Raw genomic sequence first — 27,662 nt, 5'->3', positions numbered from 1 at the left:
TGCTTTATTTCAACGCATATTCTTTTATATCCATCGCACATTCCTCAACTGATAATACTGACTTAATTCAACAGAGCAACATTAAAGGTAAACTTTCGTAGGGAAAACACTGTTTCCCCACACTATAATTTACCGAGCGTTGTTTCTTTTGTCTAGTTACCTTGTAACTACAGTTTCTTCCTTTATGGAAAGTTAAAAATGTTAATATTAATTACACACTTGGATTAAACTGTACAAAAATGTATTTTGATTAAAATAGTGGACACTGACTATTACATTGGTCCCTTCCTGAGAGATTTCACATTTGAAAGGCAAAGATTTTTCTAGTAATAAATCTCACAATATGAATTATGTCCGGAATCATACATAATTAGATGCTTTTCAGTAATTACTACTGGAATAATTACTTTAGGAAAGCTAGAAAATTTTTAACGAGAGAGTGCTAACCTTGTATCACTTTGGTCAATAGGAGAACAACAGCTGGACACTGGAGTGTTTTACTGAACTGTTCTGACTTATATATAATAGTTGTGTCATTTGTTACAATTAAAATATAAATAACTTAAATTATAAACGATAAATTATGTTCATATAAATAGGAGCATTGTAATGATTTACATATAATGCGTGTAAAAAATGACGTGTCATAGTGGCATGAATAACATCAACTGAGATGAAAAAATCCTAAAGAGGAAGCGCAGAGAATTCAAGCGCATCCAAAGATCGATGTACTTTCGTATTTTTTTCTTTTTTTGGAAAAATAACAGAAGTTCTTTTTTCTCGGAGATTAAAACAAAAGAAAGAATGAACTCTGACAACACGTAACAGCAGCGCTGTATAGAACTACTATTAATAGTCTGCAATATTGACTTACTGAATATCTCGCTTTTCTAACTAAAAGTAGAAAAGGTGTCAATGACACACAATTACGAATCATTCTGAAAAATGAGGTTGTGCTTAATTTTAGGATAGTCTTAAATTAAATGACTGATCTGCCGTTAAGTCATTTTAAAGTCCATTAAAATGGCCTAACTGCAGGTAAAATGCTAAGACTCTTTCAAAAGGTAGGGCAGTTGCAACAGGTCAGTTCAGTCTTTTCAGCCCTAGGCGGAAAGGATTTCGAGTCTCACGACTGTAATCCTTTCAAGGAAGTCACGTTTCCGAAATGCTGGCGAGATACCTCCCGTGCTATCCGAGCAGCACCTTTCACGTTTCCCACACATCTCACTTCCCTATGAGTTCGTAAGGGCTCTTGCTGCCACCTCAACGTCGTAACTGAAATCTACGTTGAGTTACTCACTTCCTTCTAAGCTGCCAATGTGTTTCTTTTACAGTGAACTAAACTGGAGCTACAAATTGCTATGTACCCTGAGGTATTTAAAGAAAAAAAACCGCTGTATTTGTGGACACACCGCTAAATATCCCAAGAATTTTGCTTGCCCTGGCCCTAACACTATGTACCGTACGGACGGGAGCCCAAAAACTTGTTACCAAAGAAAGAAGTGAGTACTCAGCACAGAAAACCATCGCGAAACAGGTGAACACAGTCCGTCGCACTTGTGGTCGTCGTTGTAGTAGCTGACTTACGGCGAAAGTGTTTTATTTTTATCCAGCAGAATCTTCAGTAGAGCACCCTCTTCTTGACGTCATGCGTTCTTGAATTGCTGTAAAGTGCTCATTGCCAAACTCAATGAGACTTTTAGTACGAAACAGACGAGACTGACGATGGTCCATTGTGTGAGGTGTAAACTGGTCTGCAGATGGCTCGTCTTACAGCTACGACGTTGCCGGTTCCCAGTGATGGACAGCGCGGTCGATTTACGCCCACAACGGCGCTGCCCCACTTGCTCACTGCATCAGAACCGGTGAGGTGGGCCAGCGGGTGGCGGAGACGTGGCGGCAGCGGGGCTGCGGTTACGTCTAGGAGCAGGCTAGAAGAGCTCAGTTGGGACAGGGGCCCGCGGCGACCTTGACGAATTCCGCGGCGTGCTCGAAGGGTCCCGCAGGTGCGGAGGGCCGGTGCAGGAAGGCGGACACGGAGGGCACGAAGCCCAGGCCGGACGACCCGGCGCCGGCGCCCTTGCGGTCGATGGCGCGCACGCGCACGAACAGGAAGGCGGCGACCAGCGAGGCGACCACGAGCAGCAGCAGCAGCATCACCAGGCCGCCCACGAAGCTGGGCACCGACATGCAGATGTGCTCGCCGTCGGCCGCGCGCGGCGCCGCCTGGATCACCACCGTCTCGTTGGCTGTCGAGCCCGAGCCGCCCAGAGCGAAGTTCACGTCTCCCGGAGCCACAACCTGAGATAGAGAACAAAATTACTGCCCAGATCACATCTTACATATATTCATCACCATCGTCACCATCAACGGCCTTGCCGCAGTGGTTACACCGGTTCCCGTGAGATCACCGAAGTTAAGAGCTGTCGGGCGTGGTCGGCACTTGGATGGGGGACCATCCAGGCCGCCATGCGCTGTTGCCATTTTTCGGGGTACACTCAGCCTCGTGATGCCAATTGAGGAGCTACTCGACCGAATAGTAGCGGCTTCGGTCAAGAATACCATCATAACTACTGAAAGAGCGGTGTGCTGGCCCCATGCCCTTCCTATCGGCATCCTCCGCTGAGGATGACACGGCGGTCGGATGGTCCCGGTAGGCCACTCGTGGCCTGAAGACGGAGTGCTTTATCATCATCACCACGACCATTATCACGAAGTGGTAGGCCGTTTGGTCTGTTCCGTCTCCTTCGAAACTGATCAGGTCTTCTATTGATTAGTGCTGGTTAAGATCTTTTGATACTGGCTTTATATCGTTTTACTTTTTAGTGATTCTTGCATCTTGCATATGCTTTACGTGTCCTTTCCATCTTATCTGATACTGTTTTATTTTTGTCAGTTATGTTTTACATGTTCACCTCAGCCGGAATTTCGTCAGAAATTCATCAGACACTTAACTACTTTGAATTAACAGTATGCTCAGACCACTGGCGGCTAGTTATCATGTCCTAATGTGCTACAGCACACTGCGAATACTGTGCTAAAGTTATGCCATTTCTCTTCGGTTGCGAGCTGGAAACTGAACTAAGTTTACGCTGTTTCTGTTCGAACGCGTTCCGGTAGGCAAATAAAGCGGACGAAAACATGTTTTGTAGCGTTCTCTCCACGATAAGTTTTCTGCTACACACATGTTCTGATGTGACGTCATCCATGCTGGCTCTAAGGGCTTGCGTAAAGTATTGTGGAAGCAATATGGCGAATTCTGTAGATGACCTGCTGAAGAGGTCCTTTCCAGTAGAGCTTTGGAGGAGAATGTGAGAGTTAAAGAGTTAGGTTGATCTACTCTAAATCTGACAGGGGAAAGGCGTGGGACGGGGCTCACTGATTTGGCTCAATTTATGTGAGCAGGGACAAGTAGATGCCCTTTTCGAGGTGTTTTAATATTTCGCCTGAGTGAGCCACAGCAAAAGTAAAACGCTCTCTAAGGATTTACAAGTAGAGTATGGTGGATTCTTGAGCAGTACTTCATGTACTGGCACCGTGGTGCAGTGGTCAATTTCATTAGCAGACAGTTTGTTGGCTCAGATTCTGTTCTCACTGATACAATTTTTTGTCATCTTTTTTATTCCTCACAGTGTTAAACTAGTAATTACAAAATTATTCTGTATAAGATAACTTTTTTATCTTTAAATTCAGTTTTATCTTTTTAGCAAATACATATGTTATTATTCCCGTGTACTTTCACAGTGTGTGTAACATAAAGCTTTTGAGATCTTTTTTTTTTTTTTTTTTTTTTTTGTCATGCGAAGCTGGGACACGTTTTGTAAATGTTGATCACAGTGGGTAATGGTGTTCATTAAACCGGTAACTGCACAGTATTTGAATAGTGCACATGTAACATTACGAAATTTGGGAAGATACAACAGAAATATTCAATGGAAGTGTTGCTTAGGACCATTCATCATGTAAGTTTTTACGAAATTACGTATTACTTGATCATTATCCGCATAATTCCGCAAACTAAAAATGTTTTCTATATACTTAATGAACTCTAAACAAATTAAATTAATGATTCTGTAGTACCAAATAGCTAACGACTACAAAGCGAGGCAACTGTTAACGGCTAAAAGTAAATGTAAACACATTTTTTTTATTTTGTAAATAGAACCATCTAGACCATTCAATATATTTCTGTATTTATAACGACTTTTCGGCCACTGCCATCATCAGATCAAAACTTAGCATCTGTAAGACCATGTTCAGCGTCAGTCAATAAGACCTATGCCTAAGTGGGACGTCAGCTATAGTAAAAGAGCCCTCTTAGCAGTTGATTTTATTGATATAAAATGAAATTGTTTTACAAGTTCTAAGTTTTGATCTGATGACGGTAACAGCCGAAAGGAAGTTACAAATACAGAAATACAATGAGATGACAAAAATCATCGGATAGACATATGCACATATACCTATGACGGTAATATCGCGTACACAAGGTATAAAAGCGCAGTTCATTACGGAGCTGTCATGTCTACTAAGGTGATTCATGTGAAATTGTTACCGGCGTAATTGTGGCCGCACAATGGGAATTAAGACGTCGATCGCTCAATGGCAGCTGGAGCCAGATGTATGGGATATTCCATTTTGAAAATCGCTGGGGAATTCAGTATTCGGAGATGCAAAGTGTCAAGAGTGTGCCGAGAGTTTCAGACATTGCTTCTCACCATGAGCAACACAGTGGCCGATGGCCATCGCTTAACGGACGAGAGCAGAGGCGTTTGCTTGGAGTTAGTGTAACAAACAAGCAACACCGCATGAAATAACCGCTTGATATCAATTTGGGACGTTCGACGAAAGCGCCCGTGAGGACGATGGGGCGAATTTTGGCGTTAATGGATTATGGCAGCAGACGACAGACGCGAGTGCCTCTGCTAACAGCACGACATCACCTGTAGCTCCTCTCCTGAAATCGTGACTGTATCGGTTGGACTATAGACGAACGGAAAAACTTGGTCTGTTCAGATGAGTCCCGATTTCAGTTGGTAAGAGCTGATGGTACGTTTCGAGGGTGGTACAGACCCCACGGAGCCAAGTTGTCAACAAGTCACTGCATGAACTGGTAGTGGCTCCATAATGGTGTGCTCCGTGTTTGGCCATTCATTAACTTCACGTTCGCAAATAACGATAGAATTTTTATGGATGACAATGCGCCATGTCACTGGCCACAATTGTTCGCGATTGATTTGAAGAACGTTGTGGACAGTTCGAGCGAATGATTTGGGCACCCATCGAACATTTATTGTAAAATCTAGAAATCATTCCGTGCATAAAATCCGGCACGGGAAACATTGTCGCAATTATAGATGGGTATAGATTTAGTATTTGTGTAGGGGACTTCCAACGACTTGTTAAGTCCACGCCCTGCGCCTTGTCAGGGTGCTGCACAACTCCGGGGAAAAGAAGGTCCGATACCATATGAGGAGGGATTGCATGAACGGTTAAATGATTAGAGTATCCAGAATGATCACAGACTCATTAATCATTTCACTACCAATTTTTTCGGACTGAAAGATATTTGTGTGATTATTGTAATTAATGTCGTAGACAGAAGTATCAGTAGGAAATAAATATTCCCCACCGTTTTGTTTCGCGATACAGGGAGGGGCTGGACTTACATGAGCATTCGTAAGTGCCACGCAGGGCTTCAAAAGTTGATCGTGCAATAATTAGAAGACATACAGAACACTGACACACATCTTTCCAAGGTTTTAAATCAAATTACAGGCGCGCAGTATAGGCTCCATTTGTGACGTCGCAAAAGTCAATAACTGCGAGACTTTCACTGACACGAATTGTTCGGGTGGACGTGACAGCAGCCCGCTTTGCAAATCTGTTCATTGGGTTGCCTATTGCAGGCGCCAACTAATTCGACGCGACAATTCGGAGCGTAGTAGGTGTTTACAGTGAAACTTGAAGACGGCACAACCTGCAGGTGTAAGCTGTAATTGTAAGACTTCTGCAAACCATTAGTAAGGGTTGGGTTGGGTTGTTTGGGGGAAGAGACCAAACAGCGAGGTCATCGGTCTCATCGGATTAGGGAAGGATGGGGAAGGAAGCCGGCCGTGCCCTTTCAAAGGACCATCCCGGCATTTGCTTGGAGCGATTTAGGGAAATCACGGAAAAGCTAAATCAGGATGGTCGGACGCGGGATTGAACCGTCGTCCTCCCGAATCGTTTACATCGTACTTGTAAGTGGTTGCTGTGTTCAAGTCATAATCCTTTTAAATATGGGTGACACTGGTCGGAGGCAAGTGTGTGGAGGCAAGCGCACCTGTATGACGCGGCTGGTGTTGACGTCGAGCTCCTGGGTGGTGGCCCTGCGGCGACGCGCGCCGTGCAGCAGTTCCAGCTCGACGGAGCGCGGCCGGCCTCCGAGGGTGGCCAGGTTGCCTTCCAGCTCGTCGACGACGCTGCCCCCGGTGCCCTTCCTCTTGACGGTGGTGTAGGCGTTCTGGTAGCCGGGCGGCGGCGGCGGCGGCAGGTGCACCTCGTTGTCGTTGGGCGCGGGCGACGACGGCGGCTGCTGGTTGCCGCCCGAATTGGGCTGCTGGTTGCCCGTGGTGGCCGGGTTGGACGTGGAGGAGGCGGGCGCGCCCTGCTGGGCCGACGCCTGCGGCTGCGGCGCGGGCACCACGTCGGGCTTGGGCTCCGAGAAGGCGCCGGCTGGGCCGGAGGGGTGGCGCGGGTCCGGGAAGGCGGCGGCGGGCAGCCCGTACTCGCCCAGCGACGGCGGCAGTGGCGGCGGCGGGCCGTACTCGGCGCCCGGCAGCGGCAGCGGCGCGCCGTACTCGGCGCCCAGCGACGGCGGGCCGTACTCCCCAGACAGGCCTCCGCCGCACTTGGGCTCGGGGCAGTTGTAGCGGCACACCTGCAGGACAACAGCGTGTACATTCAGACTTCCTGAAAGTCGTGTGAAACCGAGTAAACATACAGCTCTTGGGAAAAAAAAGTACAACAGAAGCTACCATACCAGTATTGTGCACGTGTGGTCGTCTCATGTCTTAAAACGTTCTTGTCTCTCTTGGTACAGACATTCCTCATGGTTACACGATACACTAAAATTCTGTACACTATCTGATGAAAAGTATCCCGGACACACATTAGTGGACATTAATTTTTAGTGGTCCATCCTTCAACTTTAAGACGGTTCTAACACTTATGGGCTCGCCTTCAGTGAGGTACCTGAATGCCTGTGGAAGAATGGCAGCCCACTCCTCAAGAGCCGAAGCCAGTGATGTTGGGAGCTGGGATCTGAGGCGGAATCTAACTCATCCGAAAGGTGTTCCATCTGATTCTGGTAGTGACTCCGGACAGGTCAGTCCATTTGAGTGATGGTATTGCCCAGAAGCTACTGGCTTGATGTTCACAAGTGTGTGAATTCCTAAGGGACCAAACTGCTGAGGTCAGCCGCGCGGGATTAGCCGAGCGGTCTAGGGCGCTGTAGTCATGGACTGTGCGGCTGGTCCCGGCGGAGGTTCGAGTCCTCCCTCGGGCATGGGTGTGTGTATTTGTCCTTAGGATAATTTAAGTTAATTAGTGTTTAAGCTTAGGGACTGATGACCTTAGCAGTTAAGTCCCATAGGATTTCACACACATTTGAACATTTTTTTGCTGAGGTCAACGTTCCCTAGACTTTCACACTACTTAAACTGAGTTAAACTAACTTATACTAAGAACAAAACAAACACCCATGCCCGAGGGAGGTGATGATGATGATGATGATGTTTGGTTTTTGGGCGATCAACAGGGCGGTCATCAGCCCCCATACAAATTCCCAATCTATACACTGTCCAATTTAGCCACTTACACAAATTATGATGGAATGATGACAACAGAAACACCCAGACCCCGAGCAGAGAAAAATCCCAAACCCGGCCGGGAATCGAACCCGGGACCCCGACCCGAAGGAGGACTCGAACCTCCGGCGGGAGGTGCCTCGCAATCCGTGACATAGTGCCACAAACCGCACGGCCACTCCGCGCGGCCGCCACTGGCTTACAGATGCTGTTTTATGACGTGGTGCCCTGTCATTCTCTTTCAAACAGCTATCGTTTCTGAACTGTTTTTCTGTTGGTTACAGTACACAGTGCTGTAAAATGGGTTCATATCCTTCCGCATTTAGTGTATTTGGGAACACAACTTAACCACGAAAACACATTCATACGATAACGTCACCTCCCCTGTACTCCCTTGCTAACAGTACACGTGCTGCCAGGTCAAGCTCTCCAGGCATTCGCCAGACCCAAACGCTTCCATCAGATTGCCACAGGGTTAGCTTAATTCACCACTCCAAATCACTCGTTTCAAGTCATTCTCTGTTAAGTAACGTCGCTCTGTGCACCACCTCAGGCGTTGCTAAGCAGCGTATGAGGAACTGCTCGGCCAGTGTACCCCAATCTTTTGAACTCCGTGGGCACAGTCTTTCTGCTAGCTGGACTGCTGATGGCGCTTTGGAATTCACGAGTGATTCCACTGATCTAATGCGATTTATTAGAACCACCCTGGACTGACCCTCTCCGTCAGTATATGAGGTCTGTTTAGTCTTGATTTAGCTGTGGTTATTCATTCGCGTTTCCAGTTCATAGTCACGTCACCAACTGTCGACGTGGGCAGCTTTAAGCATTGTAATGTCTCTCATTGATTTGTTACTCAGGTAGCATCCAGTGACTAGTCTCCATTTGAAGCCACTAAGCTATCCTGTTTGTGTTGTTGCTGCTTCTCTTCTGACAACACTTCTCACTTTCTTTTATAGTGGCGAGTTCGGCTCAGGTCACATCTAGTGGTGAATTCCGCATTGCATAAGGGTGCCCGAATAGTTTTTGTCAGATAGTATGTACAGGACGTCCCGTTTATACTGCCATTCCGAATAGCAAAACCCTTTTGTCCAAAAGCAAAATCAAAAATGTGTCAGCATTTGTTGTTTACCTACAAGGCACATTAACCAGCATGATTGCCTTTCTCGTAACTTTGTTTGTAATGAATATCTGAAGAGCAGTACGTATTTTTAAACAGCACCCTATTTTTTTCGATAATGCACTTCTTCTCCTGAAAACGTGTTCAGAAACGTATTGCAATGTATCATTCATGTAAACACGAAATCATTAAATACGTAACACAAAATTTAATTTGACTCTCCTGCACTAGCACACACTTCACCGTCCGCGGTGATGTAACTTGTTCAGTTGCTGGAGTCTACAGTAAACATCGGGGAACGAAGAAGTTGCAGCCCAGTCATTCAGTCAACCTTCAGTTGAAGCTTTGTATGAGTACAGCGTACGCCAACGAAGAGAAAATGCAAATACTATATACATAAAATTACTGCACTAATGTTCTATGTATGCAGACTGCAGCGGCGAATGAAAATTTGTACCAAGGTCAGAATTCGATCCCGGGTCTCCTGCTCACTAGGCGGATGCGCCAAGCACTACGCCACCCTGGCACAGTGGATTTGCAAAACTGCACAGGCTATCCTAGCACGACTCCCTCCTCAGTCCAAATTCCCATTCACTCTTCAGCCCACTTGGTATTTCTTCTAAACTCGATCATCATTGCAGAGCTCTCCAACTGTACTGCAATAGCACCTCAGCATCAAACGAAGTGGGGGATACTGCTGGAAACCCAGGCATAGCTGCTTTGATCAAATGAAGCTGTATGGTTCCAGAGACATTTTCAACTCCCAGTTTGGACTGAGCAGGAAAGTATGCTAGGATAGTCCGTGCAGTTGTGTAAAGCCACTGTGCCAGGGTGGCGTAGTGGTTAACATATCTAGTGAGAAGGTTACCCGGGTTCGAATAACGACCTTGGTACAAGGTATATTGAGCGAGGGGAAAATAACTGGTTGAACGCCTCTCTACATGCCATAATCTCCCTTATCTTATCCTCATGATCCCGGCCCAGATGTCTGGTGTTCACACTGGCGCTGCCCGAATAAAGGTTCACTGAATTTTTTTACCAACAGGGTTGGGCGAGAACTACGTCGTCGTCGTCTTCTTCTTCTTCTTCTTCTTCTTCTTCTTCTTCTTCTTCCATTTAAGCTCCCCGAGTTATCTACGCTCAGTGTATGAACAGATTTTTTTCCACAGATGTCGCCACAATTTTGTCTCTAAAAGTGTTCCCATACCTCGGCAATGTCATTCTAAAAACACCGAAAAAACTTTAGTGTAAAAGTGTTACCCAGAGAGGGCTCGTTTGTGTTGTTGTCGGAAGAAAATACACTCCTGGAAATGGAAAAAAGAACACATTGACGCCGGTGTATCAGACCCACCATACTTGCTCCGGACACTGCGAGAGGGCTGTACAAGCAATGATCACATGCACGGCACAGCGGACACACCAGGAACCGCGGTGTTGGCCGTCCAATGGCGCTAGCTGCGCAGCATTTGTGCACCGCCGCCGTCAGTGTCAGCCAGTTTGCCGTGGCATACGGAGCTCCATCGCAGTCTTTAACACTGGTAGCATGCCGCGACAGCGTGGACGTGAACCGTATGTGCAGTTGACGGACTTTGAGCGAGGGCGTATAGTGGGCATGCGGGAGGCCGGGTGGACGTACCGCCGAATTGCTCAACACGTGGGGCGTGAGGTCTCCACAGTACATCGATGTTGTCGCCAGTGGTCGGCGGAAGGTGCACGTGCCCGTCGACCTGGGACCGGACCGCAGCGACGCACGGATGCACGCCAAGACCGTAGGATCCTACGCAGTGCCGTAGGGGACCGCACCGCCACTTCCCAGCAAATTAGGGACACTGTTGCTCCTGGGGTATCGGCGAGGACCATTCGCAACCGTCTCCATGAAGCTGGGCTACGGTCCCGCACACCGTTAGGCCGTCTTCCGCTCACGCTCCAACATCGTGCAGCCCGCCTCCAGTGGTGTCGCGACAGGCGTGAATGGACGGACGAATGGAGACGTGTCGTCTTCAGCGATGAGAGTCGCTTCTGCCTTGGTGCCAATGATGGTCGTATGCGTGTTTGGCGCCGTGCAGGTGAGCGCCACAATCAGGACTGCATACGACCGAGGCACACAGGGCCAACACCCGGCATCATGGTGTGGGGAGCGATCTCCTACACTGGCCGTACACCACTGGTGATCGTCGAGGGGACACTGAATAGTGCACGGTACATCCAAACCGTCATCGAACCCATCGTTCTACCATTCCTAGACCGGCAAGGGAACTTGCTGTTCCAACAGGACAATGCACGTCCGCATGTATCCCGTGCCACCCAACGTGCTCTAGAAGGTGTAAGTCAACTACCCTGGCCAGCAAGATCTCCGGATCTGTCCCCCATTGAGCATGTTTGGGACTGGATGAAGCGTCGTCTCACGCGGTCTGCACGTCCAGCACGAACGCTGGTCCAACTGAGGCGCCAGGTGGAAATGGCATGGCAAGCCGTTCCACAGGACTACATCCAGCATCTCTACGAACGTCTCCATGGGAGAATAGCAGCCTGCATTGCTGCGAAAGGTGGATATACACTGTACTAGTGCCGACATTGTGCATGCTCTGTTGCCTGTGTCTATGTGCCTGTGGTTCTGTCAGTGTGATCATGTGATGTATCTGGACCCAGGAATGTGTCAATAAAGTTTCCCCTTCCTGGGACAATGAATTCACGGTGTTCTTATTTCAATTTCCAGGAGTGTATTTTGCTTGCGTCGTTTTTGCGCATGTGCATATGTAATGTTCAGAGAATCAGTACTAATAACCCTACAAAAGTAACATGTTATTATAGGTATATTCGATTAAACTTGCAACAGATTTTGAAAAAGTCGGTCCTGAGGTTCATTACATGCTTGATACCTTGGCAAGAATGACCGTCCTACATAGCAGAATATGGAAATTTGTGGTAAGTTCCTATGGGACCAAACTGCTGAGGTCACTGGTCCCTGGGGTTACTCACTATTTAATATAATGTAAACGTCCCGAGGGAGAACTCGAACCACCCTCTGGCGGAGGGGGAGGGGTGGGGGGAACCGCTCGAATCGTGCCAAGGTGTCTGAGGCCGCACGGCCACCCCGCGTGGCAATCGAGTATGTCACGATAGTGTTTCACATTGCAAAACGTGACACTGATTCAGGAAATAATCCTAGCCGTCGTGACAATTAAGTTAATGCATACTGAGCTCTTGAGATACCTCAATAATTATCGAAGCTTGTTAAAACAAACGAACGCGCTGATCACACTACTGGTCATGTCCAATCTATTCTACATGGTCGAATTCGCCACTTATCTGCGCCACCTCATCGATGTTACATCGTTCTGTGAACAGAGGTTTCGGTACACAACAAGCAGTACTGAGTCCAGTACTGCCTAATGTTTGTTTTTAACTTATTTGCTTAATTTCCGAAATAGTTATGCTATTTTTGGGTCCCAAGCTTTAAAAAGACACCCCAGGGATCTGAAGAATCACAAAATAAATGTAAATAGACCCCAAACTCATGAATGAAATGACATAAGCTGTATTCTCTTTAAAGGAAATACTCTCGAAATTACGTATAATTGGAACTTATTTCACTGAAAACAAGGCAATACAAACACAGCATTTCATCCTTAAGAAGAGTATGTTTCTGTTGCTTACTATCCTTAGGACGGGCACTTTCTTTGACACGAAATAATTTTACAAGAAGTCTAAAGATTTATTCATTGTTGCCGTCCACTCGAGTATACATTTTACGAATATTTGTTTAATATAATTACCTCTTCTTCAAAAGACAGCTATACTGAAAAATTGTGCCGATTGTGGCTATAATGTAACAGCAGTTGTTGGACAGGTTCGTCTTGAGTTCGTTTCATTACGAAGCCTTTGTTGTAGTTTTCTCTTCATCTACAGTAACGGTGGCCTATCTGAACACTAAATGATGTAGGTATTTTACGCATTCATAAGCTGTATTTTTTTCACAAAACGCCGTGTTATTATGTAAATATATGAGGTCTTTCTGCAATTCATCGTAGCTTCTGCTGTTTGCTATTTATTTCTTATTCTTACAAAGTAACGCTATTCTTCAGCAATCGTCTGTACGTAACAATAAAATGGAAACTAAACAATACTGTAATGTGCTCATTCATATCGCTTGTGACCTTTTGGTTGTCCATAGCATGAAAATGCCATATCTTCTATCTGTTATTTGTGTAATTTATTGTACTACATATGTACAAATGCTCTTTTTTGTGCAAACTACGTTACGAATCGAAATAAATGGTACTATCTGCATTCAGCAGTGTAGCTTATTAACTGTTTGGCGCGCTTCTATCGCAGTGTAAAATAAAAATGAGCAAGAGTGTCGCAACTGTATTCGTTACACTGTGGATCGCCTATAAATGTCCAGTTGTTAACTATTTCGTTACATGTCACTGTAACTCTGTATGGCTGCATATTATATCGTTTACAGCTGTCGAAAGCGACTGAAGTGCCATCAGATACTGCCGTATTACCCACCTGTATGACGCACTGGAAGTGCACGTTCATGGAGTCTGGGAACTTGAAGGCCTGGAAGTAGGCGAAGGAGACGACAGAGGCGGACGGGCCGAAGTTCTTGATTTTCTGGAAGCGCGACATGATCTTGGGCCTGACGACGCAGCCGTACTGATCCACCAGCTGGATGGGCGCGCGTTTGCCGTCGTGGGCCACGCAGTTGCGCACCAGCATGTCGAACTTGTTCTCGTCGTCCTTGATGGCCAGCACCATGGTCATGGTCTGGCCGATCTTGACGATACCAGACACCTCTGATGCCCATGGGCCCTTTCCTACCTGGATCTGCATCCAGCACTGCAGATTGTCGCCCAGGAAGTTGGCTGTCACGGCGTGCAGCATATCAACCTGCAAAGACCAGAAAACAATAAAAATCTATCCTACTATATAAAGACAAGGTGTTGTTTAACGTTGTTACCAAAAACCTCGAAAAATGTTTGACCGATTTACTTCAAATTTTTACATGATCTTCTAATAAACACTCATATGGACACAGGCTACACATATATTTTTTAAGGAACATTGTGCAAGTTTTCTGTTAGAACATACTGCGAAAAAGAAAATGTTGTACTGTGCTATGAAAAGGTGCCATTTCGTTTTCTTTCTCATAGTTTTAACCACCACAGCAGGGCATTTAAACCATTAGACAGATTGAAACTTCCTGGCAGATTAAAACTGTGTGCCCAACCGAGACTCGAACTCGGGACCTTTGCCTTTCGCGGGCAAGTGCTCTACCATCTGAGCTACCGAAGCACGACTCACGCCCGTGCACAGTTCCTTCCCGGAAAAGGTGTTCTGAGAATGGTGATTCCAATCGGGACGGAAAGCTTAAGAAGACTACGCATGTTCCAAGAGTTACTCCACATTCTACTGCGAATGTGCGATTTGCTGCAAGATATACCGATGCACAGCTTGAGAAGACTGCTGAACTGACCTGGAAGGGCCTGAAGGTGACGGCCTTCTCGTAGAAGTCGTACCACGTGCAGCGCAGCTTGCGCGCCTGGTCCCACACCTCCTGTACGTAAGGGTCGTACTGGATGATGATGGTGTTCTCGACGTAGCTGCCGCTGGGCGTCGGCCCACCGTAGCCGCCGCCGCCGTGGTTCGCTGACGAGGACATGCCGCAGCTGTTGAGGAAGATCTCGAACGTGGCGCTCAGGTGGCCGGTGCCCGGCTTGAGGTGAACGCAGTGAGGGTCGCTGTAGAAACCTGCGTAACAACACAAAGTCCATCACTTAACGCCTTTTGCGTGGTATACGCCCAACGAACATGGGGTTTTCAGTTTATTTTGTCGGTCTTTAAAGGGTCAGTTCGTTCTGAACACAGCTGCTCCGTACAGGGCTATTACAAATGATTGAAGCGATTTCATAAATTCACTGTAGCTCCATTCATTGACATATGGTCACGACACACTACAGACACGTAGAAAAACTAGTTTTGTTTGGCTGAAGCCGCACTTCAGGTTTCTGCCGCCAGAGCGCTCGAGAGCGCAGTGAGACAAAATGGCGACAGGAGCCGAGAAAGCGTATGTCGTGCTTGAAATGCACTCAAATCTGTCAGTCATAACAGTGCAACGACACTTCAGGACGAAGTCCAACGAAGATCCACCAACTGCTGACTCCATTCGGCGATGGTATGCGCAGTTTAAAGTTTCTGGATGCCTCTGTAAGGGGAAATCAACGGGTCGGCCTGCAGTGAGCGAAGAAACGGTCGAACGCGTGCGGGCAAGTTTCACGCGTAGCCCGCGGAAGTCGACGAATAAAGCAAGCAGGGAGCTAAACGTACCACAGCCGACGGTTTGGAAAATCTTACGGAAAAGGCTAAAGCAGAAGCCTTACCGTTTACAATTGTTACAAGCCCTGACACCCGATGACAAAGTCAAACGCTTTGAATTTTCGGCGCGGTTGCAACAGCTCATGGGAGAGGATACGTTCAGTGCGAAACTTGTTTTCAGTGATGAAGCAACATTTTTTCTTAATGGTGAAGTGAACAGACACAATGTGCGAATCTGGGCGGTAGAGAATCCTCACGCATTCGTGCAGCAAATTCGCAATTCACCAAAAGTTAACGTGTTTTGTGCAATCTCACGGTTTAAAGTTTACGGCCCCTTTTTCTTCTGCGAAAAAAACGTTACAGGACACGTGTATCTGGACATGCTGGAAAATTGGCTCATGCCACAAATGGAGACCGACAGCGCCGACTTCATCTTTCAACAGGATGGTGCTCCACCGCACTTCCATCATGATGTTCGGCATTTCTTAAACAGGAGATTGGAAAACCGATGGATCGGTCGTGGTGGAGATCATGATCAGCAATTCATGTCATGGCCTCCACGCTCTCCCAACTTAACCTCATGCGATTTCTTTCTGTGGGGTTATGTGATAGATCCAGTGTTTAAACCCCCCTACCAAGAAACGTGCCAGAACTGCGAGCTCGCATCAACGATGCTTTCGAACTCATTGATGGGGACATGCTGCGCCGAGTGTGGGAGGAACTTGATTATCGGCTTGATGTCTGCCGAATCACTAAAGGGGAACATATCGAACATTTGTGAATGCCTAAAAAAGCTTTTTGAGTTTTTGTATGTGTGTGCAAAGCATTGTGAAAATATCTCAAATAATAAAGTTATTGTAGAGCTGTGAAATCGCTTCAGTCATTTGTAATAACCCTGTATAAAGCAGTTAATGTCTATTCTTGACTATGTTTCTAATGCATCCGCCGTTCGTTAGTAGGCAACAAATCGAGATATTTCTCTCTTCGCTAGGCACGCAGGCGTTGACAACACGAGGCTTACAATAAGAGTGATTGTTGTACTTTGTGTCGTCTGTCCACAGTATAAAAGGGTCGAGTGCTTCGACTATATTGTGATCTGGAAAATGAGAACATGGAATAAGTTGTTTGCGGTGCCACGTAATGTGTGTGTGTGTGTGTGTGTGTGTGCAAGGACATTTGAATTCATATTTACCGTTTGTCTTTTTATTTTACCTGCACTTGTCTGGATTATGAAATACTGCTTGGTTTCTAAAAAGAGGTTCCTCACGCTTCATTATAAGTTACATTAAAAACATTTGCACTCATCTAGCATTTTATTTCTAAATACTGGTTGACTACGTGGCCGCTCTTTCCGAGCTGTGTGGTGGAGTGGATTAACATTCAGTCGGAAACGGGGTTCAGTTTTCCAGCCAATTAACATGATTTATACTTTCCGTGATTTACGTGAACTTTTTACGACGAATGGCAAAATAGTTCCTCTGCAGTACCTCAGCTGATTTCACTTTCTTCTCTTGCTCTTCTTTAATCAGATTTTCCTTCCTGTTCCTAACGACCCAGGCATCTATGTGACGTTCAACGCTAATCTAATATTTATTGTTTTAAAAACCACTATTCTCTTTGTATACAACTAGATTTTTGTCTCATGTCAACGAAATAACTCTACAGTAAATACTAAACAATAGAATCCAGTAAATACGTTTCCTGTTCGCCACTGTGGTAGAAGCGATAAGGAACTCGGCTTCTTATAAAGTGTAAGTACTAAATCAGTCACCTTTCTTTCAGCTTAATGTACTTTGCTCTTAAATATCTGCCGATATCAATAAGACAGACAGTTCATGCAGTGAGAAACGAAACGACCTCATAAACAAATGAAGATTTATAGATTCTATTTTCCACACACAGTAGAAGTCTTCTATGAAATTTGTGTACCGTATGTGGATTAACCAAATGAGATCTAAGTGTGGACTACAACTTCCAGTTCCCCTTTCTATCTATTAGTTGCAGGTCAAGCTAGCGAAAAGCAGCATCCATCATTACCAGTTGCGTGTGCTATTGAATGTAGCTCCATACGCGATCGACTGTCGGAAAATGTTCAAATGTGTGTGAAATCTTATGCGACTTAACTGCTAAGGTCATCAGTCCGTAAGCTTACACACTACTTAACCTAAATTATCCTAAGGACAAACACACGCACCCATTCCCAAGGGACGACTCGAACCTCCGCCGGGACCAGCCGCACAGTCCATGACTGCAGCGCCCTAGAGCGCGACTGTCAGAGAACCAGGACTTAGTCATTTATTTGAATGTGAAATGTCAGCACCTTCAAACTGATATGAACCTCTTCAGTACTTGATTATTATATTTACTTGGTTCACTCACGTCCTAAGTAGAATTACAGTGTGAAACGAACGTGACATTATCGGAATGTTCCTAACTCACGGATTGATAATCACCTCTATTATTGTAAAACCGTGTCCAGAATAAAATTTCAGTACATATTGTTGCTTGATAGTTAATTGTATCTATGTTGCCTACAGATCGAAATGTTCAGGGTTCAATCCTCGATTGTTGGTTGTATTTTATCTGTCATTTATCGCTTCTTTCGTGTCGGGCAGTGATCTGTGTTTGTGCAAATGACAAGTTGCACCGTGCATGAACCTGTACGTCACCTATTACAACCGGACAGATAAGTCGGTTTAAAGATAGGAGAAAGGCATGAGTATACCATCTCCAAGAGAGCCATACCTAGTAAAGCACTGATGTATTGATACCAACCTATCAGTTCAAATGGCTTTGTTGTTGCTCTAAATTTCGATATCTTTGCTTAAGATGGCAATATCCGTTTTGTTCTTTTTAAGTACTTTCATAAAATGCACTTTTACATTAGGATTACAGCCGTTTTTAATTGTTTTTTTTTTTTTTTTTTTAGTTTTGCGTATTGCATCAGAGAATTTATAAAAGTTGTCATCACGATTATGGCAGAGTCGCGCAGTGGTAGCTCACTCTCCACATATGGTTTGGCGCCAGTTCTCGACCGACACGTAGCCTATAATCGGACATAGTTTCCTTAGTCATAAACTTAAATGTTATTTAGAAAGTCTCAGAAGTAAAATGCGTTAGGCTCTTGGTGACATAAATTCCAAGTAGCTTGTCTGGGGTAAACACTTGTTGGGAGTCAAACTGTTTTTTCGTATAGTACCGCTACGCTGCCTTCTCGCCTGTACCGAGCCGGCCACTTTCACCAGTGGTGCACGGGAAAGCCGGGAGGCCAAATGCCTGTCCGAAACAACTCTCCGGACACTGTACAAGAGGGCCGCGCTAAATGAGATGTAAGCGGAACACGGCTGCGTTAAGGCCTGTGCAAGCAACTTTCGAAGCATCACCGACAAAACCGACGTTTAGTAGGTCGACAAAGTTTTAAGAATGTTAAACTCAAATAAGATTTAGAAATGCACCGTGAAAGCTCTGTCTCGGTGGCCTGTCTCGTTTCCTGTAATTATGGAGTGTCACCATACATAATAACTGAGAAACGGGTTAAAAATTGTGCCTTTCACTAATAAATGTGTCTTTATCGCAATACGAAAAAATCACTGAGTAAAGATCAGTGCAAAATTAAGCACAACCGTATGTTTTATTTGACAATCTTGTCGTCCGTAACCCAACCGAAGCGATACAAGATATGGACACGTCGCAAATCTGGCGCATATAATAATAAAAGTTCGAATTCGGAATAAAGGTAACGTTTGCTACGGTATCTGAGTTTCGTTCTTTATACCTCCAGCGTAACAAGTTCATTTTATTACGATATAATTTGTAGATGTTGTCCTCTGTGATCTATAGCAAGGCAGAGAAGTATTTTTTGCTAACTAGTCGTTCAATTGTCTTCCTCTCTGCAGAGATGGAGACAATACAATAGTGTACAGTTCTCGTTCATCAGCTAATAGAATTAGACGCACTTACGTAAAACTCTTACATCTTGCCATCAACCGATATTACTATCGGCACAATTACTTATCATTAATATATGAGCACATGTCTAGTCCTACAGTACTCAAGTGATCAAATAATAAAAGCAAAAAGGTAAATTCAACTCTTTGTCTGTTAATTAGTTATCATAACTAATCACCTAGAATTCTGTGTTTTCAGAGCAAACTGAAAGTAGCAACGGAAGTAAAGAGTCACATTCTAGTGTTTCTCCGCATTTAAGAGGTGACACGGTAACCGACAAACGATGTAAATCAGCCGGCCACATAAAGTATAATAATAATAATTTTTTGTCATTGTTTCTTGTGGAGGAACATTAGAAGTGGCGACCTCTGGAAAGGACACATGGATACATTATCTCCAACAGACTTTCAATTAACTATTACTGTAATTTTAGCTATTAACAGCGCACATATTTTCTTGGACAAATAACTAATCTATTTTGTACATGTACATCGCGGATCTGAACGATGACCTGGAATATAAAACCCAGAGATGGAATACCAAGATCCAAAGAACTAGCCCGCCTGGATTCGACACGCAAGTTGACAAAACTTTTTATCTCTATCCTAACAAATTCTAGATTGATTGGAAATTTTCGTTTAGCTACGTTGAGGTTTAGAACTAGTTGTAGCGCGTAGAATTTAATTATATGAAGTAATTTGCATCTTTCCGTGAGCTTAGCGCTTACGTTACGTTATTCTCACTGGCACTGCGTGATTGCCTTTTGTTTGAATATAAATTTTATCAGCCGTTGTTGCATGCAACTAGCAGTCACGACCAACCTTCTTGTATTTGATCTCATTAAGTGCCTTAAATACCAGAAAGAAATAAGTTCTATTAATTTTTGTGAATTTACGAGCATTTAAATTTTGCTATAGACTTACGCAGTCGCTGTGGATCTAGATCGGATGAAGTGGATTCACCAGCTTCCAAACCTGAAGCTACACCTAAAAGCGCATCTGTGCAGGTATTCATGTAATTTATTTGTATATGTGCGAAGTATTGGTTTCAAACCTTGTAACTTACTACTGATCGTTGACTGAAAAACTTTAAACAGTAAAATGTAAACGTATGAAATGTAAAACCGAAGCATCTGTAATTTTGTGATACGTGGATATAAATTTTCACAGATAATCTTGGACGGTTCAGCTTACCAGTTCACTCTCTGTCAAAGTAATGTAAACAATGTCAATCTGAGGAATTTCAATCTAAACGTAGGTCTTAACGATACTACCTGTATAATTTCTCCTACGTTGGGGATAATATTGTATTTCAGTTTAATTTTTACGCTTCCAGCGTGGCAAATTCATTTCATTACGATATAATTTGAAAATGTTGTTCTGTGCTGTCTGTATCAAGGAAACTACTTTTTGTTTTCCCTCAGGTCGTTCACTTGTCTTTCTCTCTACGGAGGCGACCAGAGAGGAGAATTCTCGTTTATCAGCTAACGGAGCATATGGTTCCGAACGTAACTGCGCAGAATTTGAGAACTAAGTTAGTTCTAACAGGGGATAGCACTTTCGTGAAAATTCTTTTAAAGGGGGAACAGTACAACGTGTGTCTACAGTCTAGAAATGCACGTGAAATTAGCGATATCTAAACAACAATGTCTGCTAAAACAACGATTGGCGTTACTTGCACATTGAGAGAATGTTTAGCTCATTAAAATGAAATAGGTTGATTTCAACAATAGCTAGAGAAAATTAAACTGTCCACACGGATAAAAAATGTAACCATCATTGCCACTCGTGACCGAGATCCATTTTTTCTACAAAGCATCCTTACAGGGGATGAGCCTCGGTGCTACCGATTTCTATTAAGAGCATCCGTATGATCACAGTCCGTTCCAGCTCTCACCAAACTTCGAATGATATTGTTATTAGAGGTAATTACTTTGAAAGGGAAAAACAGTATTTTACATTCATTTTCGTTTTATTTGTTTTATGACATCATCCACACACTTTTTAGACACTTCATTTCTTCAGTAACAATAAAATTATCTCAGAGAAAATCTGATAGTCTATAGCACCTCATTTCCCGGCCACGTGAGTAAGCTATGCCCTTGACTGTTGTGTATTCCAGAGCCGGTTTCCAGTATCCAGAGAAAGAAGGCTTTTGTCCACTTGGAGATGATGCGACAGTCTTTCTATAATCCTTCTAAATAGATGGTGGTCGGAGCCTAATATGCTCGCTTTCCGTAGCGAGACGGGTTTTCCAGCATCTCTTGGAAAGGATGTTTTTAAAATCCTGGTAGGAAGTAGACCTATCCAGAAAAATGCTTCGTTGTAACTTGAAATGCATTGTTCTTGTACATCCTTCTCGCTCTTTTTAATTGTCATCCTTATTTCATTTTTGATGTAGATCGTTGGCAGATATTGATAGAAGCTAGCTATGAACGCTTAGTGGTGTACGTTTCCCAATCCGGTAGGCGCATAGCAGATCTTTTCTCGAAATAGCTATGTTATTACAATGCATTCATTAGTGGTGTAGGTGCGGTGGCATTTTGAGCCCTGTCTCGCACGCAAAATCGAGGCATAAGACCTTATTTACACTGACTTAACAGTGAAGCAGTGCAGAGGACTTACCCGTGTCAGTCAATAAAGGTCTGCGGGTAAATCTGAGGAGCAGTACGTCGCATAATTTGTCTCGGGCTTCTCATTTCGCCAAAGCCGTCCTCACGAGGGACGTGTATTTCATGTGGTTTACATCGTGGTTACTGCACGCATAGAAACGAACTGATGCATCACATGGAACAAACTCCTCATGACTTGCGATCGCAGCGCTTACCAGGCCAGTTTTCAACTGTATTTTCCTCACAAATCACACAGTTTGTTTACGAAAATGGACGGGAGTAAAATTCCTACCTTTGCTCTATTAAAACACCCATTTCTTCCCTTGTCCATATGCTAGTCATGTAGTTTTGTCTGTACTATTCATAAATAAAATTTTCAATATCCATGGACATTTTATAAGGCAAGGAGGAATGTTTCATATCCAGCCAGCAATGACGACAGCTTGTAAAAATTTTATTGTAAACAGTGCGATATAAATTTATAATAGTCTTCCTCCTAATATAAAAGTTATTTCGTCGTTCTGTCTTTATTGCCATTCTGACTACATCGAGGCCCTATTCAGAAACAGAACCTTTCGAACATGTGAAATACAAGACTTGGAGCAAGAAAGTGCAAAAATATCTTAAAGCTAGTAGTGCAAGCTCTCTTGTACATAAAGTAAAAAAAAAACTCATTTATTTACTGCATTCTCTACACTGAAGGAAAAGTTTCTCCGAGACAACTCCTATTCCGTAGGAGAACTGTTTTTATTTTTGTAATGTGTAAAAAGGCGGTAGGTTGGGATTAATACCTTACATCTGCATTTTTAAAAATTCAAATGATCAGTAAATAGCCATATTCAAATATGACCGCATGAAAAGAATGTAAAATGACGCGTACCACATCATTACAGTTATTCGTACAAATGATCCATGGCTGCCGTCCGCTGTGACCGAGCGGTTCTAGGCGCTTCGGTCCGGAACCGCGCTGCTGCTATGATCGCAGGTTCGAATCCTGCCTCGGGCATGGATGTGTGTGATGTCCTTAGGTTAGTTAGGTTTAAGTAGTTCTAAGTCAAGGGGACTGATGACCTGAGATGTTAAGTCCCACAGTGCCTAGAGCCATTTGAACCATGATCCATGGAACATGACACGTAACTGTAGCTAAGTAGTTAAGAAAACTCATTTCCGCTGTTTTGATCTTATTCATCTGCTTCTCCACAAGCCGCCGTATGGTGCGTGGCGGAGGGTACTCTGTACCACTACTAGTCATTTCATGTCCTGATCCATTCGCAAACCGACCGAGGAGAAAACGACTGCTCCATGCCTCCATGCGAGACCTAATCTCCCTAAGCTTATCGTCACGGCCTTTACACGACATGTACGTTGGCGGCAGTAGAATCGTTCTGCAGTCAGCCTCGGATTCTGGTTCTCTAAATTTTCTCATAGCGCTCCTCGAAAAAAACGTCGCCTTCCCTCGAGTGATTCCCATTTGAGTTGCCGGAGCATCTCCGAACACTTGCACGTTGTTCGAATCTACCTGCAACAAATCTAGCACCTCACCTCTGAATTGCTTCGATGTCTGTCTTTAATCCGATCTGGTACGTAGTACTCAAGAGTAGTTCTCACAAGCGTCCCATTCGCGGTCTCCTCTACAGGTGAACTACATTTTACTAAAATTCTTCCAATAAACCGAAGACGACAATTCGCCTTCTCTACCGTGATGCTCACATGCTCGTTTCATCTAATATCACTTTGCAACATTACGCCTAGATATTTAATCGACGTGATTGTGTCAAGCAGCAACCTAATAATGCTGTTTGTTTTTATTAATCATCTGCATTAACTTACATTTTTCTATATTTAGGGCTAGTTTCAATTCGTCACACCAACTATAAATTTTGTCTATTCCTGCCCGCCAGATCATTTATGTGTACATAATATAATAGCAGTCCTATAACACTTCTCTGGGGCATTCCTGATGATACCACTGTCTCTGATGAACACTCGCCTTCGAGAAATCATATGGGTTCCGTTACTTAAAGAGCCTTCGAGCCACTCACATATCTGGGAATCTATTCCGTATACTCGTACTTTCGTTAACAATCGGCAGTATGGAACCATATCAAACGCTTTTCGGAAATCCAGGAATATCGAATCCACATGTTGCCTTTCCTCCATAGTTCTATGTACATACCCAAGTCTCAAATCCATACATTAAAGTTGATCTTGCCATGTTTCATAAATTTTGATTCTGGTGCTCTTTCTTTTCTTATTAGTCAATGTTCTGTTTATAGTATCAGAAATGTGTTCAAAACGTTGAATCTTGGTTTCTTCATCTCGATCTTCATTGTACGAGTAACTTAAATCTGTCCCTAGCTGGCTGGAATAAAAGGTTTGTTCTTTGGGTTTTCTGTCGATATTATTTTTTACGAATTGGATATTTTCCCTGAAATGATAAAACTTTAGTTTTTGGTACCGGTATAAAAATGTCTAAGTTGTATTCTTCGGCAGTTGTTCAAGTGTATATAGGGTGTCTCTCCGAATAGTCGTCAGGCGCATTTTCTCTGATGTTTTGATAGATAGTTTCAGTTTCTTCTATTGCATTGTGTAGCTGGAGTAGGCCAAAATAAATACTGCTCATAAAGTCTTTCAGGAAACACCCAGTGGTGGCGGAAGCCGTCGGTTTGTTTTTCATTTCAAACTAAATGGTTTTAAAGCGAAATTTTATGTGCTCAATCGATAGAGTGGTACCAAATTAGTCTAGTGAGATGTTAGTATTGTCTATATGCATTAACGGGAGTAGTTAAACTCGAGGAATGACCGTTGCTCCTACAGCAACCCAGTAGCGCTCATACATGGTGGTAGCAGCCAACGCGTGCCAAGGCTACTTACTCGTCATTCTTCGTGTTTAACTGCCCCTGTTAATATCGATAAAACGAATATCTCACTAGACTAATTTGGGCATGTAAAATTCTGCTTTAAAAATCATTTTGTTTGTAGCAGGAAACAAACCGACGCTCCCTGTCTATAATGAGAGTGAAAGCCGTGATGGGCAGCATTTGTCCTAGATGGCTCCAGTTACTCATTTCAAAAATGACACTGTAAATATCCACCGAAACATAAGAGAAAATGCGCCTGATCACGCATAGGAGGGCCATCTTGAATGTAGATGTCTGAAGACATTTTGTCTTTCTTTGTATGAGTCGTCCGCTAACAATAAAGTATTTATTGTTGCATGATGATTTACTTTTATCCCGGGGTTTTTCTGTTTACCATTCTTCAACGATATAGTCAAGGTATAAATCAGATATTGTGGGTGATATGCTGCACCTTTGTCTTAATCCTTGAGTAGTCGTTAATTTAACATTCTTAATCCTTCCGGTATTGATTATATTGTTAACTGTTTGGTAGATTCTTTTTAGTAGCTACGGTCTACCAAAACTACGATTCTGTAGTTAGGGGTACAGTACATAAATGACAAAGTAAATGTAGGACCACCGGTAGTACAGGTAGCATTGATGGGGAAACAAAGCTAAATGAATGTGTGCGAGAAGAACTGGGAGCCGACGACTTCTCATTGTTTTTTGTTTCTTTGTTTTGCACATAATTAGAAGCGTACATACTTCACCTTAATCCACTGTGTATTTTACATTCTTGCAAAATATTAACTACATTTTACAAATAAAAAAGAATTAGCTCTTCGCGTAACTTCAGCACTTTTATGTACACAAAAGGTTTACGTTTGATGCAAGTACAGTTAGTTGCACAAACACAAAAAATCCTAATAATTGTTGTTGTTATTTTGTACTCAATAGAACGTTATTTATCATGATGAAAAGCAAGAGTTTCCTATTATAACTGATACGTGCGAAAGTTGTTTAGCAAGATAATAACCAGTTTGATATAAACTCGACGAAGTATTGAAGCGATGTTTGTCTTTTTTTTAATTTTGCCTTTTTTGAGTTAATTCTTTTTTCCAGCAATACATGATAACTCTGTCCTTTTTTTAGTTTTACTAAAACATCTCTCTGTTTCACGTTACAAATCACAAGTCTTCGAATAACACCTGAAATACACAAGGACAATTTCAGTTTTGCTTTAAATATTGGTTATTTTTAAGTAACAGACAGGAAGGTAACTATGTAAAACAAAAATGTTCCATAGGTTGCGGAACTCTTTTTTTATATTCAAACTCAGTTTCTAGACAGTTCAACACTTCAAGGTTCTAGAGGAATCTAGTACGACACTGATCATATACGCAAACAAAGAGATCAAAGTGGGGTAACGCCTGATGGATATACAACACACCTAACATACAGGTAAAGCGATTACGATCTTAATCGAGGAAATCTAATAGGGAAACTAGCATGTTATGTTATGTTATGTTAACCGGGGACCTAGAAACGACGGACAGACTCCGTCCCCGCCGTAGCCATAGTGGTCCGCAACCCCACGACGACTATCGCAGTCCACTTCACCCCTCCGCCACCGCACACCGAACGCAGGGTTATTGTGCGGTTCGGCCCCCGGTGGAGCCCCCAGGGAACGTCTCACACCAGACGAGTGTAACCCCTATGTTTGCGTGGTAGAGTAATGGTGGTGTACGCGTACGTGGAGAACTTGTTTGCGCAGCAATCGCCGACATAGTGTATCTGAGACGGAATAAGGGGAACCATCCACAGACTGGCCGGCTCACCAGACCTCAACACAAAACCGCCGGGCGGATTCGTGCCGGGGACCGGCGCTCCTTCCCGCCCGGAAAGCAGTGCGTTAGACCGCACGGCCAACCGGATGGGCGAAACTAGCATAGTCTACACTTACTTATGATAGTCTACGGTAGCGTGAGGTAGTTTTACGACTTTATGCGGCAATATCGCTTTAGAGTCATTTCGTTAATTTTGAGGTCTGTGAAACAGTAAAACATGTGACGTATCAGAAAGATCAGTGGGCAGTGCTCACCTTTAGAGAAGATCATGCCGTAGAAGGGCCTGTCGAACTCGATGTTGACGCGCATGTGCGTCTTCTCGCACTGCACCTGGAGGTGCTTGATCTGCGGCATGTCGGGCGTTGCGAGCGGCCAGGGGTCGTCGGGCCCGGGCAGGCCCGGCAGTGGGGGCGGCGCGCCGTAGCCCGGCCCGGGCAGCCCTGGGAGCGGGGGCGGCGGCCCGTAGACGGCGCGGTGCTCCAGCGGCAGCGACGCCGAGTCCACCTCGCCGCGCGACGGAGCCGCCTGCAACACACGGGCCGTGTCTCCGCGCCTCAGTCTCGCAGCCTCTGCACGCCACACCTGCCTTCCTCAACCTCTTCAACCCCTTCTTAGGATGATTAGTGAAAAAGCGAGGTAGCATAGCGGGATAAATTCAAGCAGCTACGAATCACAAACCGAACGTTACTTACACCTAAGCGAAAGAGGGCCAGTCTTAATGGGCTACACCAATGAACGAGCAAATAAAAGATGGTTAACACACTGGACAGGTGGCGATCCTCTACTCTGTATTTTGGGTGCGCGTGATGTTGATTCCTCTCCTGTCGGTATTAATGATCGTCTTGCACTGATCGGAATCAACAGGACATCACAATGAAACTAATTAGTGTTGGCCGGGAACCTTACAGCCATGCCCCCTGTACAGTTTTAACAGACCAAGACGCCAAGTTCTTGGATTCGGGTCATACTTCCAGAACCAAGCTAGTTACTATGATCAACTAGCTCCAAACCTAAAACTGAATATACCGGATGATCAAAAAGTCAGTATAAATTTCAAAACTTAATAAACCACGGAATAATGTAGATAGAGAGGTAAAAATTGACACACATGCTTGGAATGACATGGGG

At 44.2% G+C, this 27,662-nt stretch overlaps 1 protein-coding gene across 1 annotated transcript; it reads right to left on the bottom strand.

Moving 5' to 3' along the window:
* Positions 1-27,446, bottom strand: LOC124714814 (cuticlin-4-like). The gene is made up of 6 exons (XM_047243055.1): positions 27,441-27,446; positions 26,789-27,059; positions 14,450-14,724; positions 13,483-13,863; positions 6,326-6,922; positions 1-2,301 (listed from the first exon to the last, which is right to left on the bottom strand). The coding sequence occupies exons 1-6, from the start codon at positions 27,444-27,446 to the stop codon at positions 1,942-1,944; spliced, it is 1,890 nt and encodes a 629-aa protein (XP_047099011.1). The 3' UTR covers positions 1-1,941.
* Positions 27,447-27,662: the final 216 nt, after the last annotated feature.

The sequence above is a fragment of the Schistocerca piceifrons genome, chromosome 1 (genome assembly GCF_021461385.2).
Source record: "Schistocerca piceifrons isolate TAMUIC-IGC-003096 chromosome 1, iqSchPice1.1, whole genome shotgun sequence".
NCBI classification, from domain to species: domain Eukaryota; kingdom Metazoa; phylum Arthropoda; class Insecta; order Orthoptera; family Acrididae; genus Schistocerca; species Schistocerca piceifrons.
This window is presented reverse-complemented; position numbering and strand designations above follow the sequence as displayed.